At 40.4% G+C, this 27578-nt stretch overlaps 3 protein-coding genes across 4 annotated transcripts; 1 reads left to right on the top strand and 2 right to left on the bottom strand.

Annotated features, from left to right (window-relative positions):
• Positions 1 to 68: 68 nt before the first annotated feature.
• On the bottom strand, positions 69 to 3247 carry LOC306820460 (CD48 antigen-like). The gene is made up of 4 exons (XM_079338311.1): positions 3212 to 3247; positions 1477 to 1815; positions 1051 to 1338; positions 69 to 794 (listed from the first exon to the last, which is right to left on the bottom strand). The coding sequence occupies exons 2-4, from the start codon at positions 1775 to 1777 to the stop codon at positions 667 to 669; spliced, it is 717 nt and encodes a 238-aa protein (XP_079194437.1). The 5' UTR covers positions 1778 to 1815; positions 3212 to 3247; the 3' UTR covers positions 69 to 666.
• A 2648-nt stretch (positions 3248 to 5895) lies between these two features.
• On the top strand, positions 5896 to 9502 carry LOC306820072 (uncharacterized protein). Its single transcript, XM_079337727.1, has 3 exons — positions 5896 to 6038; positions 6990 to 7044; positions 7437 to 9502. Exons 2-3 carry the CDS (start codon positions 7003 to 7005, stop codon positions 8526 to 8528), a joined length of 1134 nt encoding a protein of 377 aa, XP_079193853.1. The 5' UTR covers positions 5896 to 6038; positions 6990 to 7002; the 3' UTR covers positions 8529 to 9502.
• Positions 9503 to 13413: 3911 nt separating this feature from the next.
• On the bottom strand, positions 13414 to 24825 carry LOC306819883 (protein NLRC3-like). 2 transcript variants are annotated; one of them, XM_079337494.1, is made up of 13 exons: positions 24728 to 24825; positions 23540 to 23650; positions 23356 to 23448; positions 22857 to 22970; positions 21679 to 21777; positions 20856 to 20954; positions 19717 to 19795; positions 18988 to 19207; positions 16989 to 18786; positions 16059 to 16232; positions 15581 to 15742; positions 15235 to 15281; positions 13414 to 14875 (listed from the first exon to the last, which is right to left on the bottom strand). In XM_079337494.1, exons 2-13 carry the CDS (start codon positions 23614 to 23616, stop codon positions 14283 to 14285), a joined length of 3555 nt encoding a protein of 1184 aa, XP_079193620.1. In that variant the 5' UTR covers positions 23617 to 23650; positions 24728 to 24825; the 3' UTR covers positions 13414 to 14282. The 2 variants fall into 2 exon arrangements, with proteins under 2 accessions (XP_079193620.1, XP_079193621.1); XM_079337495.1 differs by lacking the exon at positions 22857 to 22970.
• Positions 24826 to 27578: the final 2753 nt, after the last annotated feature.

Consider the following 27578-nt stretch of genomic DNA (forward strand, 5'->3'; position numbering starts at 1 on the left):
AAAAAAAATACAAGAATACAACAAATACAAAAAAAACAAGATTTGGTTTTGTCTAAATCTCTAAATAAAATTGTCTTGGAAGGTGGGAGGGGTGAGTAGTCTTAAAAAGAGGCTTGTACCTATATGTACCTTTACATTTAGGTACATATATATAACTTTGTTAGCTGTTAAAACATTGACAAAGATGTGATAAAAGTACATCAGCTAATTCCCTTAATAATGAACTTATGCTAACATTACAGTTAAGCAGCCATAGTTAGGACACTTTCCATCTTCAACGTACATTGTAACTAAACAGATATTGAACGAAAAGTTCCCTGTTAACATGGTCACTTTTTAAACCCTAACCCGGTTTTTATAAACATATAACACAACAATCAGCTTTTTGATTGAGTTCTCAAGAGGCCATGGTAACTCTAAATTACACGTATCTGTGTTGAAAATCTACAACGTTTTCTCTCTTGTGGTCCTCAGGAAGTGTCTTCATGTATGTCAAGAAGCATTTCAAAATAAAAGCTTGCACAGCAGACACGAGCATTTTAGTTGTACCAATACCAAGCATTGTAATAAACCAGGTGATATCATCACTTTCATTGAAGTAACAGTGTTTTCCTTTGGTGCAGGACTTTCTTGTGTTTTCTTCTCCCATGTGATGAGATGACACTCTCAGCGTCTTTGTCGGGTTTGTCGCCTGAATCTGATGTGGTCCACCACCACAACTATCATAGCCAAACCCAGTACAGCGGAGAAAACAAGCCGTACTGTCGCTTCAGTCTTACAGCAGCTGAGCGTCTCTGAGGGGAGATGCAAAAAAAGCGAGAGAGAGAGAGAAAGGGAGCACGGATGGGACCTTTTAAAATTATCTGCCTGACTCTGATTCAAAGAGTTCACTGAAGCTGTTGGAAAATAAATGTATTCATACATTTTAAATGTTTTTACAACAAACATCATTATTTGAGTTGATTCATAATAAAACAGTGAAAAGGTGCAAAAAGAGGACAGAGACAGAGAGAAGGAGGAGCATTGTGTTCCCCAGCCTCATCATCATACCTCCCTTGTTCAGACATGTGTCTGCTGTGTGCAGTCTGCTGCTCTTCTGATCCACAGGGTTTTCAGCCACACAGCTGTACTCGTCTTCCTCATCTGCCCGTATGAGCAGAGAGAGATGCAACATAGAGGACGGATCAGGACGGCTCGTCTCTTTCAGTTTGTCTCTGCCTCTGAACCACGACAGTCTGAGCTCTCTGCTGCTCTTCACGCTGCACTCCACTGTGAGCAAGCTGCAGCGGCTGTTCATCGCAGTCGTGTTGATCCTGATGGACGGAGTGCAGACAGAAGCTGGAAGACAACAAGAACAGCTTGTAACAAGTGCAGCTGAGAGATGGCTCACCAAATTTAAGGATGGAAAATTGATCCCTTTACTCACAAAGAAGCCTCGCTGAGGGTCTCTCACTGTAAATAGTCATGTGGACTCACCGTACACAATAAGGTTGAACTGCTGGGAGAAGATGTGGGAGCTGATGGACTGGCACATGTAGACTCCAGAGTCATTGCCTCTGAGCTTGGTGATGCTCAGTGATCCAGACTGACGGTCCAGCTGCAGCCTGTCCCCGAAATACTTGTCGTAGTTCGTCCTCACAGCTCCGTCCTTTATTCTGGCTATCCGCCTGTCAGCATTCTCCAATCCAAACATCCACACCACCTGATTAGCATTGCTGTCACACCCGTCCTCTCTGGTGCTCAGGGTGACCCTCTGTCCCTTTTTGGCTTGAACCATCTCTCTTTCTTCCTCTGAGCCCACACAGCACAGCAGCACTGAAGACAAAGAGCAGGTGTGAGACGTCATCCTAAATTAACTTTATTTCTACACCTCTGCATGTAAACGTGGCTGGAAAAGCTCTGCAACAGGGAGAAAGATTTCCATCAAGAGGAATAATAAGACTTCAGCAAAGAGCAAACAAGTGAATTTGATGCCTGTTCTCTAAAGTTGGCTTCTTTCTTCCCTTTCATTTAAAGCTGAATGGTTTCAAAAACAAATGTTCATGTTTGCATTGTCATTGTGTTATTTAAATTTTTGTCTGCAACAAACATTGTTTTCTGTCCTATATTTTCACATTGTTTATCATCACTTATCAATGTTAGTGAAGTGTTTTGACAAGCCAAAGATCTGCAGAGAAGAGTTTTCACTCTCACTCTAAACAGCGACAGAACTGGAAATGTTGGTTTTCATTCTTTAAATTGGATTTGCCCAGCTCTGGGGGCTTCCCTGTGCCGATGGGTCTCAGTCTAATTCGTGAGGAGTGAACACGGACGATGCTGGGGGTGACTAAATAGGTTAACCACATCAATAGCTTCACAGGTCATGTCTGCACTGGAAGTGAGTCTTCTACAGAAACGAAAGTCTTTATGGAACATTTTTTTCTCAAGTATTTTGGCCCTGTTAACAGATGGAGAGAACAGATGTGTGTGTGTGTGTGTATATGTGTGTGTGTGTGTGTGTGTATATACACATATATTAATCTTTAATTGAAGTGAACTGATGGAATACCCCTCTGAGTTTTTAGGTGAGCTCACCCTGTGCGGGCCACATCTCCAGCTCCAAGTACGTTCCTACTGGTTGAGTCCCACGATCGACTAAAAATTATTTATCAATTTAATCAAATATAGCAAAACCTTATTTCCTAATGCAGATATATGTTTATACATGGTGCATTTCGTTGAAATGCTACAGTACAGGATTGTTGAATGGTAAATAGATCCACTCACATACTGATGGCAGAGGTTGTTATGCACCCATCAGAAGTACGTAACCCCATTTATTCACAGTCATAGGCAGCCACCGAAGCAGCAGGAGCACTTTGGGGTTAAGTGTCTTGCCCAAGGACACATCGGGCATGGGGCTATCAAAAATCCAACCTTACGGTTAAGAGACGGCCAACTTTTACAACTAAGCCACATCTGTTCTGTTGTTAAGCAAGTTTAAATGATTTTTTCAATGGAGTGACAACAAAGTGCCGGTCCTGTCTTTGTGTCACACAGAGAAACATCTTATGTGCTCATTGAGACTCAGTCATCGATCAACAAATCTTATCTTAACCCATGAATCAAAGGTTTCAGGTGAATTTCAGCCTTGTGCAGGGAACCTTTAATGTCAATGCTAAAATATAAAGAGATGTGAAGAAAAGAACAGAAGTAAAGAAAAGTATTTTACCTGCAGTGACACAGAGAGTCAGATGTTTTCTACAAGCCTCCATGGTGTGTATGTGTGAAAGGAAACGAAAGCCAGCAATGTCATCAGTGTCATAAGTGGATGTCTATTTCCTGTTTTTCTTTTTCTTTGCACCTTTGTCATGAAGGTAGCTTTATATTTAAAATCATGTCTTGCATGAACCTCACATTCTCAATAGATTCAAAGAGTTATCCTTCACATTAGTCTGATGAAGAGAGTGAAAGAGACAAGTTTACTCAGAGGAACATGGAGGTATTACTTTAGTAAAGGTTTCACTTTTAACTTAATAGCCTAAAATTACAACTTAATGCTGATAACAAAGCCTTTTTATTCTTGTTTATAACTTTTTCTCATAAAATGCCAACTTTGTTTTTTAGTTATAATGCAGCCTCATTTTTGTACAATTTCCAAATGTCCGAAAGAAAGACACTATATTTTAAAATATGGTAAATTATGTCAAACTTCTTCAGTCCCCTGACCACTCAAAGCTCTCAAAGTTTAATAAAAAAAAAAAAAAAAAGTACTGAGGCCAGTGCAAAAAAAGAGCAGTGGATTTCATCTGGCCGAAACTCAGGACCCACCAACCGCTCCTTCATGAACAATTGTGACCTAAATTTCTGATCTGATTTTATTTGATAATTTAATTGTGCAGGCTGGACCACAGATGGTACAAATTGTGATCGAACAAAGAAACTGATCGAGACCAACTTGCTAAAAAAGAGCTTAAAATACTTTTTGAAAGCATTTTTCTTTTCAGCACACATTCACAACCCACTGAAAACCAGCTCTGCGACCCAGTTTTGGGTCGCAGAGCTGGGATTTGGGATTTTTAAATGTTTTTATTACTTTGGACCAACTTTCCATGTCAGCCTCTTAAGCTTCGTCTCTTGTTTTAACACCTGGATCTTTTTCTTTTTATCAGTGATCTCTGTAAAATATTTCCCATTTTGTTATTTCACCATGCTCAAATGTCAGACTCACCATCCTCCATTAATTCACAATTGTTTGCATTTTTTTAAAACAAAGCTTTATTTGTCTTAACTTTTTCAGAGAATTTTACACCTAACCCTAACCCTGTTTCCTATAGAGCATAGACCAAAAGTTCTACAACAGGCGGCAGTTTGGATGTGTTAATATATAATTCTCACTCCACACACAACATCTGGCTCAAAAAGCCAACTCTACTCTCTCTCCTTCCCTCATGTCTGCACTCTTCTGACAGAAACTTCTCCTTTTATCTCCACGTCACCTAGCTCACGAAACTACTACTTTCACCTTTAAAAAAAAAAGTAGCCCATCTCCATCCATCACATCCACACTCAGCTGCAAAAACTTAAACCCACACATTTATCACATCCAGTCTGCAATAAACTCCAATACATCCAGAACTCTGCTGCATGCCCTCTCACCCTGAACACATCACCCCTGCACCTGCAAAATCTCCACTGTATTCCTAGTACAGCATCCTCCATCCTGCTCCACACACACAGAGACCACAACCACCAGGCCCATGTACTCATGGTCATTTTGGCAAAGTCAAGGAGAAATTTCAGACTTTGATATCAGGGTTAGTATCATGTAAGAAAGCATCATTTGACTGTGCAGAAGGTGAGCGCTGAAAATTTGGGGCTAGAAGACAAGAAAGGTTTCCTGTCTGACACAGGCAAGCAGCCATCGCAATAACCACATCCTACACACACACACACACACTGGACCTACACTGCATATATGCACTTTATGTACCGACAAAAATGAAGCCCCTGAAAACTGAAGGTGATGTGTTTGTGTTTTGTCATTTATTTCAGAACTGTTACAAAAATCTTTACAGAGACTTCATCGTTTTTTAATAACATGGTGACCCTTTTATAATTCAAGTCATTTTTTATTCCAGTAATTGATAGCAATACTTTTTTGGGATTGTAGGAACAAATGAGCACCTGGAGTAAACCTGAACACAGGAGGGGAAGTAAGGGGAACGAATAAGAAGAAAGTTAAAGGGATAGAAGGAAAGGAAGAAGAGGCTGGCTGATCAGGGATGGGCAGGATAGGAGGACACAAGTTCAGGCTGGTCCTTCAACAATATTGTTTTGGACCTAAGCTATTCTGCCTGCTTCTGATTCTGGTTGTACACTTTTTTCCCAAATCAATTTGTGATATTTGTGGCCCACACATATCATTGCTTATGTCGGCTACTTTTTTTGCTATGGCATGGATATTTCATTGATACATTACATTTTGTGAAATTAAATGTTTAAAAAGCATTAACATAATTTTGCTTCAATTCACTACCTCCCTGTCAGTGTCGCTTGTTCTCCCCTGCCTCCAAAGTGTGCTCATGGGTCGGTTTTCTTACTGGTGGTAGTGGAAACAATTTTTAATCAAATTTGATTTTATCTATAACAAAGTTTGCATGGGTAATGCCAGTTTCAGACCCTGATCTGTGCCTATGCATTCACTGTTTATAGGCTAAATGAGACTCTGAGTCATCGTCCTTGAAGATGAAATAACTTGAGAAGAGAAATTCGACAAAACAAGCAGAGAACAAAAAAAAAAAAAAGATTTAATGCACATTTTACATTCCATATAAAGGCTGATTAAAAAGCAAGAAGCTGAACATAAGACCAACACTGAGTTGCCTCTTGAGCCCAGCAGGTGTCAGTAAAGCTTCGGTGAGGATGTGAGCTGCCGATTAATGACTGAGGAGAGGAACACGCGTAGCACGTCGTCATGGTGATGGTGACGTAATTTGACAAGATGGCGGTATCTGCGTGGCAACATTAGCTGCAGAAAGATTGTAGGGGGGATGAAGGTGTGTCCTTTATTTATTTCGTGTTGTTTTTTCTCATGTGTATGTGTTAAATGTTAGCGCTCTGCGTTCGAAGTGAACAGAATAACGCTGCTAACGTGTGTTAGCATCTTAGCTAGCTTGTTATGTTGTGTCAGATGGGAGGAGGTGTGTTTGGGTCAGCAGGTGAAGGAAAGGTGAAGACAGCTGATCAGACTTTATCTCCAAAGAGTCAGCTGTCAGTGAAGGGCTGGGATCACTTTTTTTTAGTGCAAAATAAAGAACAAAATATTTATTCTGGAGTTCACTGTCACCGTGATGGGATGTGTGAATGAAAGAAACGTGTCTTATAACTGTATTAATATGTAATTCTATATTAATAAAGGAGCACTAAACTGAATTATTGTATTTTATTGAAGAAAGTGAACGAAATCTTGACCATTCACAGTTTCATATTCTGCCATTGTGTTAGTAGTTTAAATCAATAATTCACTCTTAACAGCACAACTCATAGACTTTAAAAATTACAGGATAAATCACAGGTTGAAGCCTCACAGTACAAATATAAAATAAACGTTTTTGAAATACTAAATTTCCTTGTTACCCTCGACAGCCTTACAGAGTCTTTTGTAAAATGAAATGTGTTGGTATACTTTACACCTCTTGCTAGCTGTGCATCTCTTGTGCCCCACAAGGACAATGGACATTATCCATGAAAATTGGATGACAAGTGTCACTTAAGGAAAGTAGTCAGTGCATGATGGGGTACTGGATTTGTCTGATGATCTGATCTAGGATCAGTAAAGTGTCCTTTAGTGATTACTCAGAAGTAACTTCAATAACCTCAATAGTAACTTCAGGACAAGGGGGCCTCCCGCTCTGGAAGAATTTAGTTTAAAAAATGGGACGACCCAGCTGCTACATGATGGTTGGCAAACCTTACTCTCACCTGTCTGTCTGTTTGGATTATTTCAGAGCTGAGAGGAGAATGCAAAAAGGAAAAGCTGCTGATATGAGTTCTTCAAAAGAGGTGAGATCAGAAAGAACAGTTTGTTAATGAGGTAAATGCTGCATGACGTGAAGTGAAAACAAAACAGTCACTGCTCTGAGCTTCTCTTTTCATCTGAAGTACACTCACTGACATATATTCACCTGCAGCCACAGGGATTGTGTTTAAACCGATCTGAAGTTAAAACTAGATGGTAATGTCAAAAAATAAGAATAGCGTGGAAAAGTTCAGGTATCTTTATATCTTTTCTGCAATTTTTCAAAATAAAAACATGAAATAAACCAATATTGGGTGTCAAGGACTTCTATTATTTTTCTGTGGGATCAAACCGTTATCATGATAACCTTAGTCTGACATTGAAGTTCCCTTGCACACCATGTAGACTTTTATTTCTGTGTATTCATATCTCTCAGGACAAACAGGAGGAGTCCAGACTTCATCAGTGTCAGCACTGTGAGAAGTCTTTCAGTCGGCTCTGCAGTCTGAGAAGACATGAACTCGGTCACTCTGCAGACAAACAGCACCACTGCGAGCAGTGTGACAGGAGCTTCAGCCAACTGGAGGCGTACAAGCTCCACCTGAAAACCCACGCTGGAGAAACACTGTACTGCTGTGACCAGTGTGGGCGGAGCTTCAGCAGCAACAGCTCATTCAAAGAACACCTGCGAGAACACACAGGGACGTACCAGTGTGACCAGTGTGAGAAGAGCTTCACGTACCTCAGTATTTACAAGATTCACATGCGAGTTCACACCGGAGAGAAACCATACCGCTGTGATCAGTGTCCCAAGAGTTTCAGTTTTCTTAGCTCATACAAGAGACACCAGCTGAGCCACAGTGGAGAGAAACCGTACCAATGTGACTTCTGCGGGAAAAGTTTTACTCAGTCTGGACATTTCAGTTTGCATCTACGTAACCACACGGGAGAGAAACCGTACGAGTGTGAGCAATGTCAGAAGAGTTTCAGCGACCTGAGTGGATACAGGATTCACATGAGAGTCCATACAGGAGAGAAACCGTACTGTTGCTCCCAGTGTGGGAGGAGTTTCTCTCAGTTAGGGAATTACAAATCACACATGCGCATCCACACTGGAGAGAAACCATTCCAATGTGAACTTTGTGACAAAAGTTTTTCTATATCAAAAACATACAAACAACATGTGAACACGCACACTGGAAATAAACCGCACAAGTGTGAGGAGTGCGGGAAAGGTTTCGGTCGACTGAGCAACTACATGAGACACCTCCGAATCCACACTGGGGAGCAGCCGTACAGCTGTGAGCAGTGCGGGAAATGTTTCAACAGTTCGTACAGTTACAGCCGACACCTTCGTGTGCACTCTGGAGAGAAACCGTACTGGTGCTCTCACTGTAAGAGATTTTTCACCCGGTCCCAATCCTTAAAGAAACACCGCTGTGTGGAGCTGAAAGATGAGGACAGTCCAACTGTGTGTAAGGAAGAAGAAGAACCACTGAGCTGCTCACAAACAGCTCAAACAAATTAAATGTCTGTGTGTGTGAATGCAGGACATTACTTCACACAAAGCATCTCTGTGGCTCCTTAACGTGTTGCTAATTTGACATGACACAGAGACAGAAGAGAACACAAGGATCTCACTTTGACATGTACAATATTTATTAGTGAGATGCATATTTATACAATGACATAATTCTTTGGTTATTTAACATTTTACCTCCCCATTCTTCAAACAAGTCCACATTTTTTTTAAGCACAGTTTTTTTTCTCATGTGTAAATGACATGTTGTGGAAGTGATCTATCATATTTCTTCAGTTGCCTTCTGTGAATCGGGCTTTATTGGCTGCAGCACAAACCCAACGGATGATATATCAAATCACAGTGCAACTTATATGTTCATGTTTTCATCACTGAGACTATTTAAAGACACCAGACTCCATTGATCACAACAGATTTGACCAGAGAACACACGAGTTTCAGACTGAAAAAGGAGCAATTCCAAAAATTGTGTGTACATGTAAGCCATCAAGAAAACAAACAAATGAAAAACTGGGATCTGCGCTTAAAAATAGTATCCCTCCTCTGTGTCATGTCTGTAGCCTGAAATTTGAAGAGCTATATGGATTTTTTAAAGAGTTAATAGTGAGCTGCTGTTTTTTTAATTAATCAACAAACAGCTAGTGGATCATCGTAATCAGAGTTTTCTTGTTTTAACATGAAAAGCTGTTTTTATCACTTTATTTTGGACTAGATTAATTAACTACATAATTTGTGCCCATCACCCGAGAACAAAACAATCAGCTGTCTATATATTCTTTAGAATTATTCAAAGTTGACTGTACATGAACCTGTACACAAGTATTTATTCAAAAGTGTGTGTAATTGAAATTATATGGTAGCTATATGTGAAATGAATATTTGATTTATTTCATAATTTAATCCTGAATATTTGTTTGTTTTGTGTTTCAATTGTTATAAAACAACAAATAATGTTTCTATAATGAGTCAATGTGGCAACAAATCAAAGTTTCTTTATTTTGAAAATGTTTCACTTTGGCTCCATCTAGTGACTCTTTCCCAGACGGCCACTTGCTGCTGCTAGCGCTCTCTTCTCATTAAAAATAATCAGATAATAAAAAAACGCTTGGTAGAGCATGCTTTGCTCTTTGTTGTACAGCTCATGCACCCTGAGTAAGAGTCACATGACATACAGAACTGCTTTTGTTTTGTAGACACTGTTTACAGTTTGGAGCTGCAGACAAACACAACGCTTTACAAATATTCAGCCTTGGCAGGAAGCGGAAAAGAATCCTTCTCGTATCACTTCAGCCAAGGTAATTAACTGTATTGTTGTTTTTTCTTATCTGAATTATTATTTTTTTTTTTTTACGGCTGTTCTTTGTATTGGCTAAAGTAAAAAGAAGAGAGGCCTCTATGTTCTGCCTCAACAGAATGAAATAAAACAAATGAAGGTTTTATTGAGGAACAAGGAATTGAAAAACCTCTTTATCTTCTGTTATTGAGTTTCACTTTTCTTTAAGATGAAGACAGGTAACCTGTGCTGGTCAGTTTTGGACCCGCGGCATGTATTTATATTTTTGTTTGTTTGTTCCAATCACTTTTTTTTTATGTAAATGAAAAGTACTACCATAACGCTCTGGTCCACAACCTTTGGATGGAGGTGGCTGCAAGTTGTTGTCTGCGACACTAGCTAGAATCCACACCTCCCATCTCTGCCTCCACAGCACAGCCTTCACAGTCACTCATAGATTGTGGATGATAATGTCAAGAAATCCATCTCCAGCCCCCTGCCAGCACTTGAGTGCTACTGAGATTATGACCATTTACAGACTGAGGTTCGGGCTGTGTTTGCCCCGCTGCAGCCTCCTTGACCAAAGGCAGTTTTTAAAAAGCTGATGATCTGTGTTATGGTTTAAAAAGTGACCATGTTAACTTGCAACTTTTCGCCAAATTCCTCTGTGGTTATTGTATTCACAAAAGATGTTAAAGATGGAAAGTGTTCAAATAAAAATGTCTTTGATTTGTTTTTATTGTAATGTCAAGAACACCAATCAAGTATTTCTAAAACCATGACAACCAAATTAATTCATGTTAATGTCAGCCAGACACTGAGCAGCACAACTGCAATGATCAAATCAAAAGAGGAAGAATTGTGTGTGTGTGTGTGTGTGTGTGTGTGTGTGTGTGTGTGTGTGTGCACATGTGTGTAACATTTGCTCAATCTGCTTATCTTAAAAACAGGATGTTTGGTTGAGACATGATGACCAGTTGACAATGTTTGGACTTTTTATCTTAATGTGTCAGTGACTGAAACTGTTGATCTGAAACCACAAGGTCACGTAAATCGTTTGTCCTGTGACTGGCTGGCCTCTGAGATCATTTTAGCCTTGTCAGCTTTATGGAGAACAAGAAGAGACATCGTGAGGAGGACTAATGTCAGTTTTTACTTTTCTCTAGTTTTTTTTGTTTTAAGGGCTTTCTTGTTTTAGATTGTACTTTTATTGTAGCTCAGTTTCTCTTTAATTTCATCTTTCCTTCTTCAGAGATCTTTGTTTCTGGACGTTAAATTTGCTCAGCCTGATCTTCCGACATACAACTGATTCTTTCATCCTTCGACCGAGGAATCCTTCATGTTTTTTCAGGTAAGTTAAGAATTTTTTTAAATGTTCAATGTCTTTTTGTGTACCAAGAAAATCGGTGGGGAAAGTACATTAAAGCGAAACCTGAGTAAAAGCCAGGGGAGAATCTAGAGTTTATTTGAACCCTTGACAAAAATGTACAGGTAAACTGTACAGAACATCTATTTTCAAACTAAATAGTTTTTTTCGGGAAGTATAAATCCACATCATGACACTAGTGTCCATCGTCGTCTTCTGCTCCACTTGTCACTGTCGGTCTTTCTTTTATTATCTTTCTATTTCACTGATCAGTCTTCTTCATTTTTTTGTTGGCGACTTTCACTGACAAACTTTGATTTTTAGATTAACAATGTATGCAGTGTTTAGCAGCACACAACAAATATAGCGCTGTCAGACATAAGGCCCCCTTAGGGAGGTGTTTCTTTCTGTCATTGCAGACTCAGCACATTTGAGCCTTGTTCCTGATGATTAGTAAAACCTGATTTTCTTTAAGAGGTCGGGTTGCTTGGCGCCCTCTCCTGACACAAACATTAACTGCATCCTGTCAGCTCTAATTTATTTTAGTTGTATTATACTTTTAAAAAGATTAGTAGCGTATAATGTAATCACAAATGTTGTATTGACTTGTTTTGGCCACTATGGGGGGCTCACCACACTTTTAAGTCCAATGTTTCATCTTTATTTTGTCTGTTTTTCAAGAGTCTATATAGTCTTTTAAAGTCTGCTCAGCTTCTGCTTGATATTCTTATTCATGATGACAAAAAGAGATAGTTTGATGATCACTGTCGGAGGAAGAGGTGCTAAAACAAAGTGAGCCAGTGAGACAGTAAAGTCACTAATCCTGACTTATCTTTGGACTTCAGGTCCGTTTCTCTTATTAGTTAAATGATGTGAAACAAGCAGACTCGTACATGCAGCCGAGCTTCTGTGCTGGTACTGCGACAGGGATGTGAAACTAACAGAGGAGCTTAAAGGCAGGTCTGCACATTTAATGTGACCTCTATGTAGCTTGAAGTAAATACAGAAATGTTTTACCATAAGTTTAAAAAAATATCATGATGAGTGTTTATAGATTTAGATGATGTCTTTCATATTGTATCAATGATTCAAAATGTAAATGTTAGCGAGGAAGAGGCTAAATGCTAGCTGAGTTATGATTTTAGCAAGCTGCTCATTAAATCTGTTTCTTATCTCTATTTGTGGCATTGTCTGTGTAGTTTCAGATAAATGTGGAAGCTTTAATTGAAAACAGATGCTTAGATCTGCGAGGTTAACATGATTTAAACCAGGAACATAACACTTAGACACGTTTGAGCTCCCACCTGTCAATCAAAGAGGCCACGCCCCTAATTCTACATCACTATAAGTCTTGATAGAAACAGTTGAGTTGATGAAAATTTAGCTTGTTAAGTTGTCATGAAAACAGAAATGAGCTAAAGCAACCGGAACTGTTTTTGTACCATGTTTATCACTGCTTTATAGTTGGACATTGTAACATGGGGCTCAATGGGGATTGAATCACTGTAGGAGACTGCCTCTAGTGGACACTCAAGGAACAGTAGTTTTTGTAACTTCTGCACTGGCTTCTCTCTTACGGCCCGTCTGCCTTTTTTCTTCAGCCATTTGACATGTTGACTCGGCGTTCATAGGCGCAGTTGGTGATTGGCTGTTCAGAGGTTTCATGCTCTCAACCTTAATATTTACAGTCTATACTCTCAGCACTGGTTCAGAAAAAGCCCATTGAGCCTGCTGCTGTAGTATCCATGATTTAGTACTGTTTCTCATGACGCCCCTGCCACCTCTTTTTTTCCTTTCTCCTCTTAAAGACCAAGTGCTGACCACACCAGTACCATTTTCAACCTTTGTCATTACTCTCCATTTTTAGTACCTATAATATGAGTGGTGTGCAACAGGTGTGAAAATGGTCTTCTTGTATCTTAACAACAAACTACCGCCACCTGCTGGCATGGGACGTTATTTCCTCTCACGCATGCGCATAGTGTTTGTTGGGGTTGGCCGTTGGCTGTAGTCTTTGCGGTGTTTTCAAGTGAAACATTTTGGTCAAGAAAGAAGGCGACGTGAGGAGCCACCAAAAGCTGTTTGGTGTGTCAACACCTTCACACTCTACAGGTTGCAGCTTCTTAGAACTTTGCTTTAAAACTAGATGTGTTAAAATGTTATCAACAGCTGTGACACAAACAGGTGACTGTTTACAATGTTGTTGTGTAGTTACAGTGAACACACTGAGCAGATTCTATTAACAGAAATATAACTTTATTAAAAAATTATACAGAGACAGATTTCACTTCTCTCATTATACGTGCATCAAACATTTATTCAATCATTTAGGAATACTGTCAGCCAAACAGACGTAAAAGGTAAAATTACTTGAAATATGAAGAGATTTTTTAACAGTGTGGCTCATTAATGTCTCTGCTGTAGGCATCTATACAATAAAATATAATAAACAGTGTTTTCTTTTACATGGCATTAAGTAGAATTAGCACACTTTTTTAGACACGTCAGTCATTGGATATTCGATCTATTGCAGGTTTATATTTAAACACAAAGATTTAGACTCACAGATAAATTTGTTCTGAAATTAATACTTTTAAAGTAAGTAAGTAAATTTTATTTATATAGCACCTTTCACAGGCAGAGGCCACAAAGTGCTTCACAAACAAAGTTAAAAAACAAAAAAAAAATACAATATACAGGTCAAGACAGTACAGAGAGAATAACAGCCCGAAAGAGGATAATTAAAAGCCTGGACAAATAAAAGTTCAGTTCACTCTTGAAGGTGTCAACTGATTCAATTGAACGCAAAGATGGCGGAAGTTCATTCCAGAGTCTCGGAGCAACAACCTGGAAAGACCGGTCACCTCTAGTGCGATAATGAGCTCGAGGGACCTAAGAGGCACCTTATAATAAAGAAATGTAATAATAGCAATGATCAATACTAAATGCCGAATGCCCTCTTTCCTCCACTAATGAGACTCATCACTCTGTCGCTGTGATTCTGAATATTTACACATTTAGATTCACTACTGACCACGAGGCAGTTCACAGCTGTGGAAACAGCACAGGATCAGATGGGGTCAGCTTACAGCCTGTGTTTGACCTACGAGGTGAGTGAGGAGGCAGTCTTGTCCTCAGGAGGGTCTTCTTCCAGCAGAGGACACAGAGTTACTGACGAGTCTGGCAGGTCAGACCAGAACCCGAACCCGGGGTAGAGCGGCTCAGTGAAGGTGTTGTAGAAGGTGTGGATGTGGCTCAGCGAGTCAGACGAGACGCTGTAGAAGGACAGGCTGCCGGCAGAGTAGTCCACATACACGCCTACTCTGTCCGAGACGGAGGAGATGGAGGACGGGGTGATTGATGCTCCGACGTTGTTGTACCACACGGTGTAACCGCTGTCGGAGCACTCCAGACTCCAGGACTGGTCGTTCCATCCAAACTCACAGTCGTTTCTGTGACCTCTCCTGCTGATCCCTTTGTAAGAAACCGACACGTCCACCTGTCCTTTCCACTCCACCTCCCAGTAACAGCGACCGGACAGACCGTCTCTGCACAGCAGCTGAGGGCAGAAGTCAAACCTGTCGGGATGATCGGGATACAACTGCTCTTCCTCCATGTGGATCAGCTTCCTGTTGTTGTCGCACAGTTTGAGCTCTTTGCTCATCGTGTTTGGATCGAATGTAAGTTTACAGGAATCTGACAGAGAGAGGAAAGCAGTGATTGATGACAGACTGGAGATAAAACGTGGCAACTTAAACATAACCCACTGGTTCTTGTTTTTCTTGTTTTCAAGCCCCGAATCTTACTCACATTTTTCGTTCCCAAAATGTAAATCACACTGACGAATAGACGCAAAGCATCCAACTTTAATAAATGAAAAAGCTGTGACATCAGATCATTGCAATTAAGTAAAACTTTTTTTAGTTAAACAATTGTTGATTATTTTTTATTAAAGAGTGGAATAACAATTGTAGAAATCCCTCCCTTGTTTCTCACTCTATCCCCTGTCCTATTTCTACAATAAAGGCATTAACAAACCTTAAAAACAAACTTACACTTCCTTAGACCTGGTTTCAACCATTGCACTCCAGCAGGATCCATCCTGAAAGGAAGACTTGGATCAGACCAGCACATCGTCATGTATTAACACTTCCATCTTATGAAGACATCTGCTCAGTGCTTTCTGTCAACGGCATATACGAGCTAATGTTTTCCAAGTGTAATCCATTTCTGTATCTGGCTTGTTTTGCATAAGTATGGCTCTAAATAGTTACAAAAAGAGATTGAGCTAGCTCTATCGGCTGCCTGCATAGTGATCTTCACGGGCACATGCGATGGAGGAAATAAAGCTAGCTCCTCTATCACACAGCTTACTTGTAGCTGCAGCAGGTAAATTCATACCTGAGAGTTTCTGGTCTCCAGGGAGAATCCTCGAGCAGCTTCAGTCCTGAATCTCCGGGATGGTTGTAGCTCAGGTCCAGCTCTCTCAGGTGAGAGGGGTTGGAAGTCAGAGCAGACAACAGAGAAGCACAGCCTTCCTCTGTGATCAGACAGCCGGACAGACTGCAACGAAACAACGAAACATGGAGGATCATTTGAGAGCACTGTGAGGGCCCAAATCAGGTTCAATTTAAACTTTGGGTTCGCACATTAGACAAAAAATGTTTATGAGCCAAAATAATTTGAGTTGATTCTGAGAGATTTTCTTCACTACAGAACTGTAATAATATGTCAGACTGGTTAGTTAACAGTGTGCTTCTTTATTCATAACCTGCAACACTTAAGACTCGTTCCTGCCACTAGCATTAAAGCAAACTCTTACTGAACTGACTGCCGGTCTGTGAAATGAAGACACATAAACAAGTTGAGACATTCTGACCTTAGAGTTTCCAGCACACAGTTTGGACTCTTCAGTCCGGCAGATAATCTCTTCACTCCTGAATCCTGCAGGTGGTTGTTACTCAGGTCCAGCTCTCTGAGATTAGACGACTGACAGCTGAGAACGGAGGACAGAGCGTCACAGCTTCTCTCCGAGAGGTTACAGCCACCCAGCCTGAAGAGAACGGAAGAAGGAGCAAAAAGGAAGTCAGGTTCTTCTTCTTTTCCTGTTTAAATTACAGAAGATTCTTTCAAATGTGAAATATTACAGTTTTCCCCCAAATGTTTAAACCCTTTCATCAACATTAATGTGGCTCGATTCCTCAAAACTCGAATCACAAACTGCGATAAGATCTGTAGCAAACACAGAGAAGTAAAAAGCTAACGTTATGCTACAAGCTAACAACACCGCGTTCGGTTGATTTAGACATCACAACTGTAATGCTTCATCGATCTAATCAGTTTGGATAAGCTAGTGAAACCGTAGCTTAATAAGTTGTTTATTAACTTAATATTTACAAGAGCACTGACAAACATTACTAGAGGCTGTAAGGAGGATTAGTGTGAGAGTGCCCAGCGTGATGACGTTTAATGTCCCTGACAACCACTGTAGTCTCATTTAGCCATCTGTTAGCAACCGCCGTTTTAAGTTTGCGTGAAATCTTTAAAACTCACAACTCGGGGTCTTAGGTGTTGCATTTTGAAGTCTTGCGTTTCTCAGTGAACAACGTGTGCTAAATGATGAGATTTGTAAAAATTTAATTTAGAATGATATTTGATTGAGACCAATGGAGCTGTAATTATAGATTAGCAGTTTGGAGTCACGTTGTTGATACACGAGCTTCAAGTTTGCAGATTTGCTTTCTTACTTTGATTGTTGTGTGCATATTTAATGGGGGGAAAACTGTAGTTGAACTACGTCTGGACTTACAGGGCTTTGTTGGAGGCTTTGACCACTGGCAGCAGCCTCAACAGAGCGTCTTCTGAATCAGAGTATTTCTTCAGATCAAACATGTTCATGTCTTTCTCGGATGACAGTAAGATGAAGACCAGAGCGGACCACTGAGAAGGATACAGTTTGTCTGTGGAGAGGCTTCCTGATTTGAGGGCCTGTTGGATCTCCTCCACCAGAGAACAATCGTTCAGTTCATTCAGACAGTGGAACAGATTGATGCTTTTCTCGGCAGACGGACTCTCACTGATCTTCTTCTTGATGTACAGGACTGTTTCCTGATTGGTCTCATTGCTTCTTTCCGTCTGTGTCAGCAGGCCGCGCAGGAGAGTCTGGTTGGTCTGCAGTGAAAGGCCCAGGAGGAAACGGAGGAACAGGTCCAGGTGTCCATTTGGACTCTTTAGAGCCTTGTCCACAGCACACTGGTAGAGCTGTGCCTTTGGAAGTTGGCCTTCTGTTGTGGTAGACTTCTGGGAGGTTTCTTGTTCTTCTGCCATCAGATTGACTCCAGAGTTGGTGACAGCCAGATGGACATAGAGAGCAGCCAGAAACTCTTGAACGGTTAAGTGGATGAAGCAGTACACCTTGTCCTGGTACAGTCCACTTTGCTCTATAAAGATCTGTGTGAACACTCCTGAGTACCATGAGGCTTGTTTGATATCGATGCCACACTCTGTCAGGTCTGACTCATAGAAGATCAGGTTGTCCTTCAGCAGCTGCTCAAAAGCCAGTTTTCCGAGGGACTCGATCATCTTCCTGCTCTCAGGACTCCAGTGTGGATCAGTTTCATCTCCTCCATCATACTTCTTCTTCTTCCGCTTGGTCTGAACCACCAGGAAGTGGATGTACATCTCAGTCAAGGTCTTGGGCAGCTTTTGAACCTCTGTGGTTTTCAACACATCCAGAACTGTAGCAGTGATCCAACAAAAGATGGGGATGTGGCACATGATGTGGAGGCTTCGGGATGTCTTGATGTGGGAGATGATTTTGTTGGCCTGATCCTTCTTTACGAATCTCTTCCTGAAGTACTCCTCCTTCTGCGGGTCAGTGAACCCTCTGACCTCTGTCACCATGTTAACATACTCAGGAGGGATCTGACTGGCAGCTGCAGGTCGTGTGGTTATCCAGAGGCGAGCTAAGGGAAGCAGGTTCCCCCTGATGATGTTGGTCAGCAGCACATCCACGGAGGTGGACTGCGTGACATCAGTCAGGATCTCACTGTTGTTAAAGTCCAGAGGAGGTCGACACTCATCCAGACCATCAAAGATGAACACAACCTTAAACTTTTCAAACCTGCAGATTCCTGCCTCTTTGGTTTCCGGAAAGAAGTGATGAACAAGTTCCACCAAGCTGAACTTCTTCTTCAGCATGTTCAGCTCTCTGAAAGTGAATGGAAATGTGAACTGTATGTCCTCATTGGCTTTGTCTTCAGCCCAGTCCAGAGTGAACTTCTGTGTTAAGACTGTTTTCCCAATTCCAGCCACTCCCTTTGTCATCACTGTTCTGATTGGTTCATCTCTTCCAGGTGAGCCTTTGAAGATGTCCTTACATCGGATGGTTGTTTCTGGTCCAACGAGTTTCCTGGACGCTGCTTCGATCTGACGTACCTCGTGTTCCTCATTGACCTTTCCATTCCCCCCCTCTATGATGTAAAGCTCGGTGTAGATCTGATTCAGATGGGTCCGGTTTCCTGCTTTAGCAATCCCCTCAAAAACACACTCAAACTTCTTCTTCAGGTTGTTTCTGAGTTTATGCTGATAAACCGGAACAGGATGTTCTGAAGGAACACAACAAAGAAGAGCTTATTTCTTCAACACAATAATTGGACAGATCAATTAACACTGAGTAAATCATTCTCTCCAGGATGCCACAAGCTTTTTCTGTGCAAATCTGCTCAACAACAATATCGCAACTTCCTGTGGGGACGAATAAATGGCCTGTTTATCAATTATTTAATCATTTAGGGAAACTCTCTTACTTCTCTGCAGACAGTCAGCCAGCTCTGTGTGGTCCATTCTCCTCAGGAAGTGCTGCATGATCTTCAGAAGAGCTTCTCTATTGCTCTTCCTCTCCTCCTCGTCCCCCCAGGCTAACGTCTCCTCACGCACCCTCTCACTCTCACTGGACTCTGGATCCAGATCCTTCTTGATGTTCTTCAGTTCCTTTTTCACAAAAGTGACAATTTTCTCCTCCAATGGCTGGAACAGAAAGTTACATGTTTAATGTAATCAAACTAAAATGATCGTACCTAAAGGGGACAGTTTCACTTTTACAGTGTTTTTGTTTATTTAGGTAACTTGAGTTTCTACCGATCCACAAACTGAGATATAAATCCATCCAGTCCTTTGATTGTGGTCTGTATAAGTCTAACAACACAGAGAATTGCTCAGTTTCAAATGTTCTCAGTTTGTAACATCCCAAGTTTGACTGTGATAATTAATTATCCTTCCTTCCTGTTTTCTCCACCCATCCCAAGCCGAGAGCAAAACTTTTGCACAGGTCCGCCATTTTTGTTCTCACTATAGAGGAGTGATGTCTACCGGGAAAACACAGGGGGTCTCATAGAATTTAAAGAGACACACACACACTGGAGAGAGCTGGATTCTACAGGGTCACAAATGAATGTAAATGTAAATACTGACATATTGCAAAATGGAGATTATTGTGTACAGTATAGGCTTACAGTAACTGTTGTACATGTACAGACCTCAAATATGGAGTCCAGGTGTGTTCGATGCTGCTGGGTGGAATTATCACGAGGACCCTCGAAGATCTCCTGGTCGACTCTGTGGAGGAATCACGCAGAGTCAGAATCAGAATCAGAATCAGAATCAGATTTATTTGTCATTGATACAGGTACAAGTACAAGTACAACGAAATTGCTTTGGTCAAAGAGGACCGGTCTGCAGCGATACTTCGCGCTGACCTGGCTTCATCTCGGAACCTTTGGAGAGGGAGGGGGAGGGCGTGTTACATGAAGGATGCAGTGGGAGGGGGGGGGGGGCATAAAAACACTACTTCCATGCTATGCCTGTAGAGGGAGGCACAGATTGAATGCAGGGAAAAAACTTTGCCCATGGTGTTTGATCAAACAATGAGAAAAACAAGGTCATGTCCATGAAGTGATTCATGCAGATGAATCAGGACTCCTTGTGGAGGTTGACTTCAACATGCTTACTGATCCTGCAGTGGATCAACAGTTTGCAGAATTTTGTTTTGATAGTTTGTTTAGTTTCTATCAAACAGACCTCACTAATCCCTCAGTGTATATATCCCACTCTCTCTCTCTCTCTCTCGCTCTCCCCCTCCCCCATTAATAATGGGGGAGGGGGAGACAAAATCTGCCTCATATGGGCAACAAAATCTGCCTCATATGGGCAACAAATAAGATTAAAACTGCTCAAAAGGAGTCAATATGAGAAGAGGGTTGGGAGTCAGGAGTCTTAAAGTCACACACGCAGCCTTTGGAAAATGTCTTTCTTTCTTTAACCGGGGGAACTGGCCCCAGGATCTCTTATCTCTCTCTCCCTCTTTCTCTCCCAGCTTTCATATCTTATTACTGCTTGTCACTATCTTTATATTCTAACCTCTCCCTTTTCTGGGAGCTCCTGAGCTCTCTTAGGTACCCCCCCCCCCCCCCCCCCCCCCCGAGGATGGCCTGTAGCATTCAGTGTTAAAAGCGTTTGCAACTTCAAAGTGAAACTGGAGACTGTGTGTGAGGCTTCAGAGTGAATGTCATCTGTCAGCAAACGTCTCACGCTGGAGACTTCACATCTTTTTTATGCACATTATTCCTTTTGAATAATTCCATACGTTACATTTTCAGATTCAGATTTAAATCCTCACCTTTGAGAACAACAGTCAGGTTTATCTTTGAAGAACACAGGATGATCCATAGACCAGTCACTTTTAGCATACTTAGGTTTACGTTCTCCAGACGTCCTCCTTAGAGAAACACAAAATACATTGTGCACTGCATTAACAACACACACAATCAGAATCATTCAGTCACACGTACACTAACTGTGCAAAACACATTTGGATTTCTTGGACTGGAGTTATTTTTATATGAATTTTAATATTAAAATGTGTCTTTTTAAAACCTCAGTTCAGCTCAGGAGGAGGCATCTCAAAACTGTTTCTGACAAACAGCTGAATGAACTCAGATCCATTTCAATTCCCAGTCTGCTCATTAGTAGATATCCTCTGATGTAAACATTAGTGTCTGCATGTAGAAATATTACAACCATTCAGCATGTCACCAGAAGTGATTGGTTTAGATGTTGAAGGCTGTCCTGAGATACCTGGTTATGGTTCAGAAAAACCCAGAAAGACCTCAGAGTCTGTAGATCTGCCTTCACCAGTTAAACCAAGAACAAAAGTGATGAAACGCAAAGACAGATTGACAGGACTTTAGAGAGAGAAGGATGCTCAGAACAAAATCAATACAAAGCCTCCGAAAAAAAATCGAGGGCTGGCAGTAAAAAGTAGAAACTCCAGATAAAGTTGAAGGGAACATTTAGCGGTTTGTGTTAAGACTTGCAGCTCCTCCTGGAAACAGTTTTGTGCATGAAGGTTTAGTCATGAAAGGATTTAAAGTTGGAGATCTCGCAATTCATTAAAAAAAAAACACATAGTCCTTTTTTCACTACCAGTTGTGAGTCGTCACCTGTGATCACTGCAGTCACATTTACAGTTGAAGAACACAGGACGATCCATCGACCAATCACTCCTTGCATCACTGGGTTCAGCTTCTTTGCATTTCGTCCTGTGAGAAACAGAATAACACAGAGACCGAATCAGTCAGTCACTAAAATGCACTTACTGAGCACTATAAGTATTCAACTTTGGGTTTATTTTCTGTATGGATGAATTTAGAGGTATATTCATCATGTTGAGTAGAAGCCGGAGCGACTCTCACTGAGTCTGACACCAGAAATAGTTTTAAGCCAATAAAACCAACCCTGAACTTTGAATGATGTTTTACGTTGTCAAACATCTTATAATTCTGTTTGCAGGTGGGCCAAAGGAAGGGGATTTTGTATTATTGGATAGGACAGCTGAAGAAAGATGGAGGAGAGAGTGGAGGATGACATGCAGCAGAGGGCCATGATCGGATTCGAACCTTCAGGCACTGTGATAAAGACTACAGCCTCTGTACATGGAGTGTGAAACATCACCGCTTGGTAAGGCAATTAAACTATTACTAATCAAACTTTTCTGTTGCCTCTTGACAGACTACATTGTTGTTTGTCTTTGCTGCTGCCTCTGACAAATTGTCAAACCTCTCAAGTCATCGACAGCTTTGGGTCGTAGGGTTGTACCCGATTTATCAGAGGTTGAATTAAAGCTTGTAGTGAAGCTGTCCTCAGAGACCTGGATAATGTACAACGAACCAGCCTGTTATGGACCAGTCCATTCAGGTTTTTCTCACTGTGTTAAGCGTCTTGAATTTCCCTGTGGGGATTAAGAAAGTATTTCTGATTGATCTCTGAGGAATGATAGAAGAGAAAAGTCAGCTCCCTTTGTTAAAAGGTTAACAAAAAAATAAGTGAAACCAGAAGTAACCGACTTGATATAATAACTTATTCATTGAAATGTCTTCCATCGACAAATAAGGCCAACTTTATTCTTAATGATTACTTCCTAATCTAATTTATCCAGCAAAGGATGAGAACATCTTCGTTAAGAAGCGCTGAACTTTGAAATAAATGTAGCATTATATATTACATTACATACATATGGCTAAACAGACTGATTGTTCTGGTTAACTAACTGTGAATGTGAGTGTCTGATTTTAAACAATTTAAAAAATGTGAACGTTCATTCTTAGTGTAAATGTTTCACCTGTGATCAGCAGTTTCTCCATTTCTGAGGAAAACAGGACGATCCATGGACCAGGTGCTCTTTAAGGACTGACACCTGGGTTCATGTTCAGGATGGCGTGCAGCCTGATGGCTCCTGACAAATATTTAAATCACATGTTTAAAAAAATACTGACTGGAGAAAAAACGTAACTGCAAAAAAAAAAAAAACCTTAACAGTCCCTTTGAGTCAACAATATGTGCCATTACGGGCCGACACCACGGAGTCAGATCTTCTGCGAATCGTACGTCAGAGCTACATGGTGGTGTTTAATGTTTAATTTAGTTTTTCATGTTGTGAAATGATTTCATGTGTCATCAAAAATATTTATCTAAATGTTTTTGCATTTTGTGAAAAGGAATTCTTGTGTTCAGTGAAATGTTTTTTGCAGCTGACCTTCAGACTCACTGTTAAGTTTCCACTACAAACAAATCTTTATAAAAACAACAGACTTTTTTTTTAATCATGAGAAACCTCTCACCTCCCAAAGAAAACGGGACGATCCATGGACGAGACACTCTTCATGGACTCACATCTGGGATCATGTTCAGCACAGCGTGCCGTCTGATGCACCCTGACAAAAATAATGTATTCAGAAAAATACTCACTTTAGCAAAGATTATATGAAGGTACATGTCTGAATACTGGCCAGGACTTCATCTCACCTTTGAGCTTCACCTTCCTCACACAGAGCGCCTCTATAAGGGGGGGCGCCCCCCCCTCTGTCTGCACGATGGTCCATCACTGAGCCCTCACGTGCACACAGACATGAACACCTGCAGGGAGAGAGAGCTCACACATTCAATTCTAATCTCATCACCATCACACACTGTTCTGACTTTAATAGGACAGTACCCTAAACATATCTATCTATAAAGGAAGCTGCTACGCTCAGATAAATGAACGGTGCCAAACTTAATTTTGGAGGGACTTATTGAAAATACAGATGTTGTGTAAGACCTGAAACACATCGTAAAGACACATCGTATAGATGTAATCACGAAGATTTTTTGACAAATATGACTTTAGTTAAAATCAAATTATATTGGGTCTGTTTGATAACACGGCTAGTAAAAGAAAACCAAGGCATCCAATATTGGGACATTTACATTTTTTTTTTTTAATTTATTTAAAATAAAAATGATTGATAAAGATGTAAGATGCAATAATGTACTAAAATAAACATAAGATACACTAATTCATGCACAATTCATGCACATCTTAAACTCAAAAGTAGACATCTTGAGGAATTTGGGAATATGATCACAAGACAGAATTACAAAAAACGTCCCAAAATACCTGAATTCACCCTCCTTTCTAAACGTATAGGGTGCCCCTCTCCAAGATGGCAGCACAGTGACGTCATGATCATATGACCGGCTGTCTACGGAGCCCTGTTACCCCTGCACGTCACCTCCGTAATATTTCAATATAAAAACTAGTGAGAGTGTTTTTAATACTACTGAAAATAAAACCCGCTGTGTGTCATTATTATAAGTCTCCTCTGTGTCATTCCGATAAAAACATGCTCGGTCTCTCACAGCTGTGCAGGCCTGCCTCTCGAAATGACTCGTTCCTGTCTGAATTACAACATATCTGTGATCCAAACACTGCCCGTGGTCTTTTTAATCCACAGCGAAGACAAACAATGACAACAGGGCGAACATGGACTCGCTTATTTCTGTCCGTTCACTCGTTATCAGCAGCCTGAAACAAACCGACACAAGGTGAACAAGAGCAGAACTGCGAGCATGAAAAAGATCTGAAGTCTTGTTGCTGTTTCTGTCTGAACTGTACATGCAAACAACTTCAACTTTTAAAGAGTCATACTGTTATTCATGTCGAATACAAACCTGTCTTTGAAGAGAAGAAATCTGATGCGTCACACCAAGAGCTCATCGCAGAAAGTGAAAGTAAAGCGATATGGAGGGAAGTACCTCAGTGCAGGGCCGTACCGAGTCTGTACTGAGGGGAGGCACTGCTGGAGGGAGGGGGGATAATGAATTAATTAATTAGAATGAGGTTATATAGGACCATATTTGAAGAGAAGCATGAAGTATTCCAAAAGCACAATGTGTGGCCTCAGTTGACAGTAGAATTACTGATTGTTCTTCAAATAGAGGTTTGACATTTAAAGGGTAAAGGTGATGTGATTCTCCAGACCATGTATAGAAATATCCAAAGTGGGAAGGAATGTATGACACCTGTTGTACTGTATATACTGGCTCCACACTGATCAGTAAATTATCTATCTTTCAGCCTGCACAGAGTCTCAGTGTTGTCTGTTAGATTAGAACCACGGCCGTGATATGCTGCGTTAATATTATCCAGTCTGTTGATAGATTCAGCTTTAGGGACATTTATATTATTCAACCCATCAGTGACCAGCTTACAGGCACGTCCATGGAGAAGTTCTTGACCGAAAGCCCTGACCTGCAGGATCTTGTGGCCAGATGTAACGGTCAGTACCATGTCTTCAACAACAAGAAGAACAAGGTTCGCTCTCAGGTCATCAATGCTCCAGAAGATCAGAAGTATAGTCCAGAGAACCCAGTCTCACAGTCTGCATACAAATAACACAACATTGAAATGTCGTGCCATGCATACGCCAAATTGCAATTTTGCGTGCATATGATACGCCAATCCCTAACTTTCATCAGGAGGAGTCAAGGGTTTACCCATAGACAACTGTTCTATCCTCTCCCAATTCATTTTCCTAACCTTAACCAGTCGGTATGTGTTGCAAGGCGTTTCACATGCTCACAAAAAGGGGAGTACTAAAAATCTGAGCGGGGTGCATGTCCTGAGATTGTCAAAATATGAATTAAAATCAAGATAACACACTCTCTGGATAGTTTGTTTGACTTTATTTTGTATAGAACAAAAGTGAATTGGCATGTTCTGTTTCAGTGAAAACAGTTACCGTTAATCTAGATTAATGTGACAGCAGTGGGTCTCTTTTTTTCTATGTGGGTCCTGGGGGTCTCAGACTTCCTTGAAATAGGGGTCTCAAGGAAAAACAGTTGGCAACCACAGCTTTATCTTATGTTCTGAGTAAGTTCTTCTGAACTGGATCACTTCTGGTCCTTGTTCATCAATAAATCTTGTAAAATATTTTACTTAGGAGGTCGTCCAACGGAACAAGGTAAGAAAAAGACAAACAGAGGCTAATATTGATCGATGGTGAGAAGTTAAGAAATCAAATTAAAAGGGAAGCTAAAACTCTGATGAGAAATAAAACTTCAACTATACGTATTCAGAGATTTCAGGCAATAGCGCCGTTCTTCTAACTTCAAACAATTTAAGATCAGTCAAGTATAGTCCATGTTTTTGCTTCATTCAATGTTTTCTTCTGTTTAGTTAGTTTGTTTGATCGTTTGGAGCCCCAAACATTTATTTTGTTAAGATCTTATCTGTAATCCCACTGGAGAAACAGGTGCAGACTGGATCCTCAACCTTGCAACTTCTTGATCTCCTCAGTCTCGCAGAATTCAACCTGCATACCATGTAACATAACCGGAGATAAAGTCATAAAAACACTTCAAAGTGTTCCTCCTTTATCCCCCTGCAAACACATCTTTACACTTCTGGATAACGTTCACATTTGTTTTAAGAAGAATATTAAAGTTTCATCTAAAATATTTTATGCAAGCTGCATGCACGACACCGCTGGTTCTTTTTACCTTATGCTGTCAATATGACTCTCCCTTTTGAAGGAGTTTTGTGACACCTAGTGGACATTTTAACAAACTGTATTGTTAAATAATAACATTTACTTGACCTACATAGATTTATATAGTTTGATAGTAGCCTAGGTTACATTTATGGGGGTTACATCTGAAAATAGATTAGATTAGATTAGATTAGATTAGATTAGATAGATAGATAGATAGATAGATAGATAGATAGATAGATAGATAGATAGATAGATAGATAGATAGATGGATAGATGGATAGATGGATAGATAGATAGATAGATAGATAGATAGATAGATAGATAGATAGATAGATAGATACTTTATTGATCCCGAGGGAAATTCCAGTAGTTTTTTTTTAGAGAGTAGACGGAGGTGAAAAAAAAGAACCCTCAATTTAGATAAGGGAGCAGCTCCTTTCTAACGGAGTTGGATTTGCACACCGTCCTAAGCTATTTTGAAGTTGTTATAAGAATAACAGACCAAACTCAAGAGTAGGATAGGGTAATATCATAGACTTAATACTTAATACTTAATAATTCTGCTTTGTCTAACAAGATGATCTGACATTTTTAATTTCTTTGATAACATTTAACTTTCTCACAAACCCCTCAATGTGTGCGTAAAGATGAAATGCTCCGAACTGAGTGTATCACTCTGTATCAAGTTGTTGAAAGATCAGAGTTATGCAATTGTTGACTTTGTTTTACTATTTTTAATCCATTTATCATTTAATCCATTTTTCATTGAAAACAAACTTTCTCGTGTGAGTGTAAAACATCTCAGTTTAAACTTTTTTAAAGTCCTCTTGAGAGTTCATTTAAATATTTTGAAATCCTTTTTTGACGGAGTCTTTTCACGATGCCCCATGAGCCTCAGATTTCCTCATTATGTCATAATTCTTCCTGCAGATCAGCAAAACATCAGATAGTATCAGGGAGTCAAACTGAAACTGTAAAATCCCCTCCCATTTCCCCTATCAAATTCATCACATGATTTCTGTGAATAG

Source organism: Symphodus melops, assembly GCF_947650265.1.
Source record: "Symphodus melops genome assembly, chromosome: 2".
Taxonomy (NCBI): domain Eukaryota; kingdom Metazoa; phylum Chordata; class Actinopteri; order Labriformes; family Labridae; genus Symphodus; species Symphodus melops.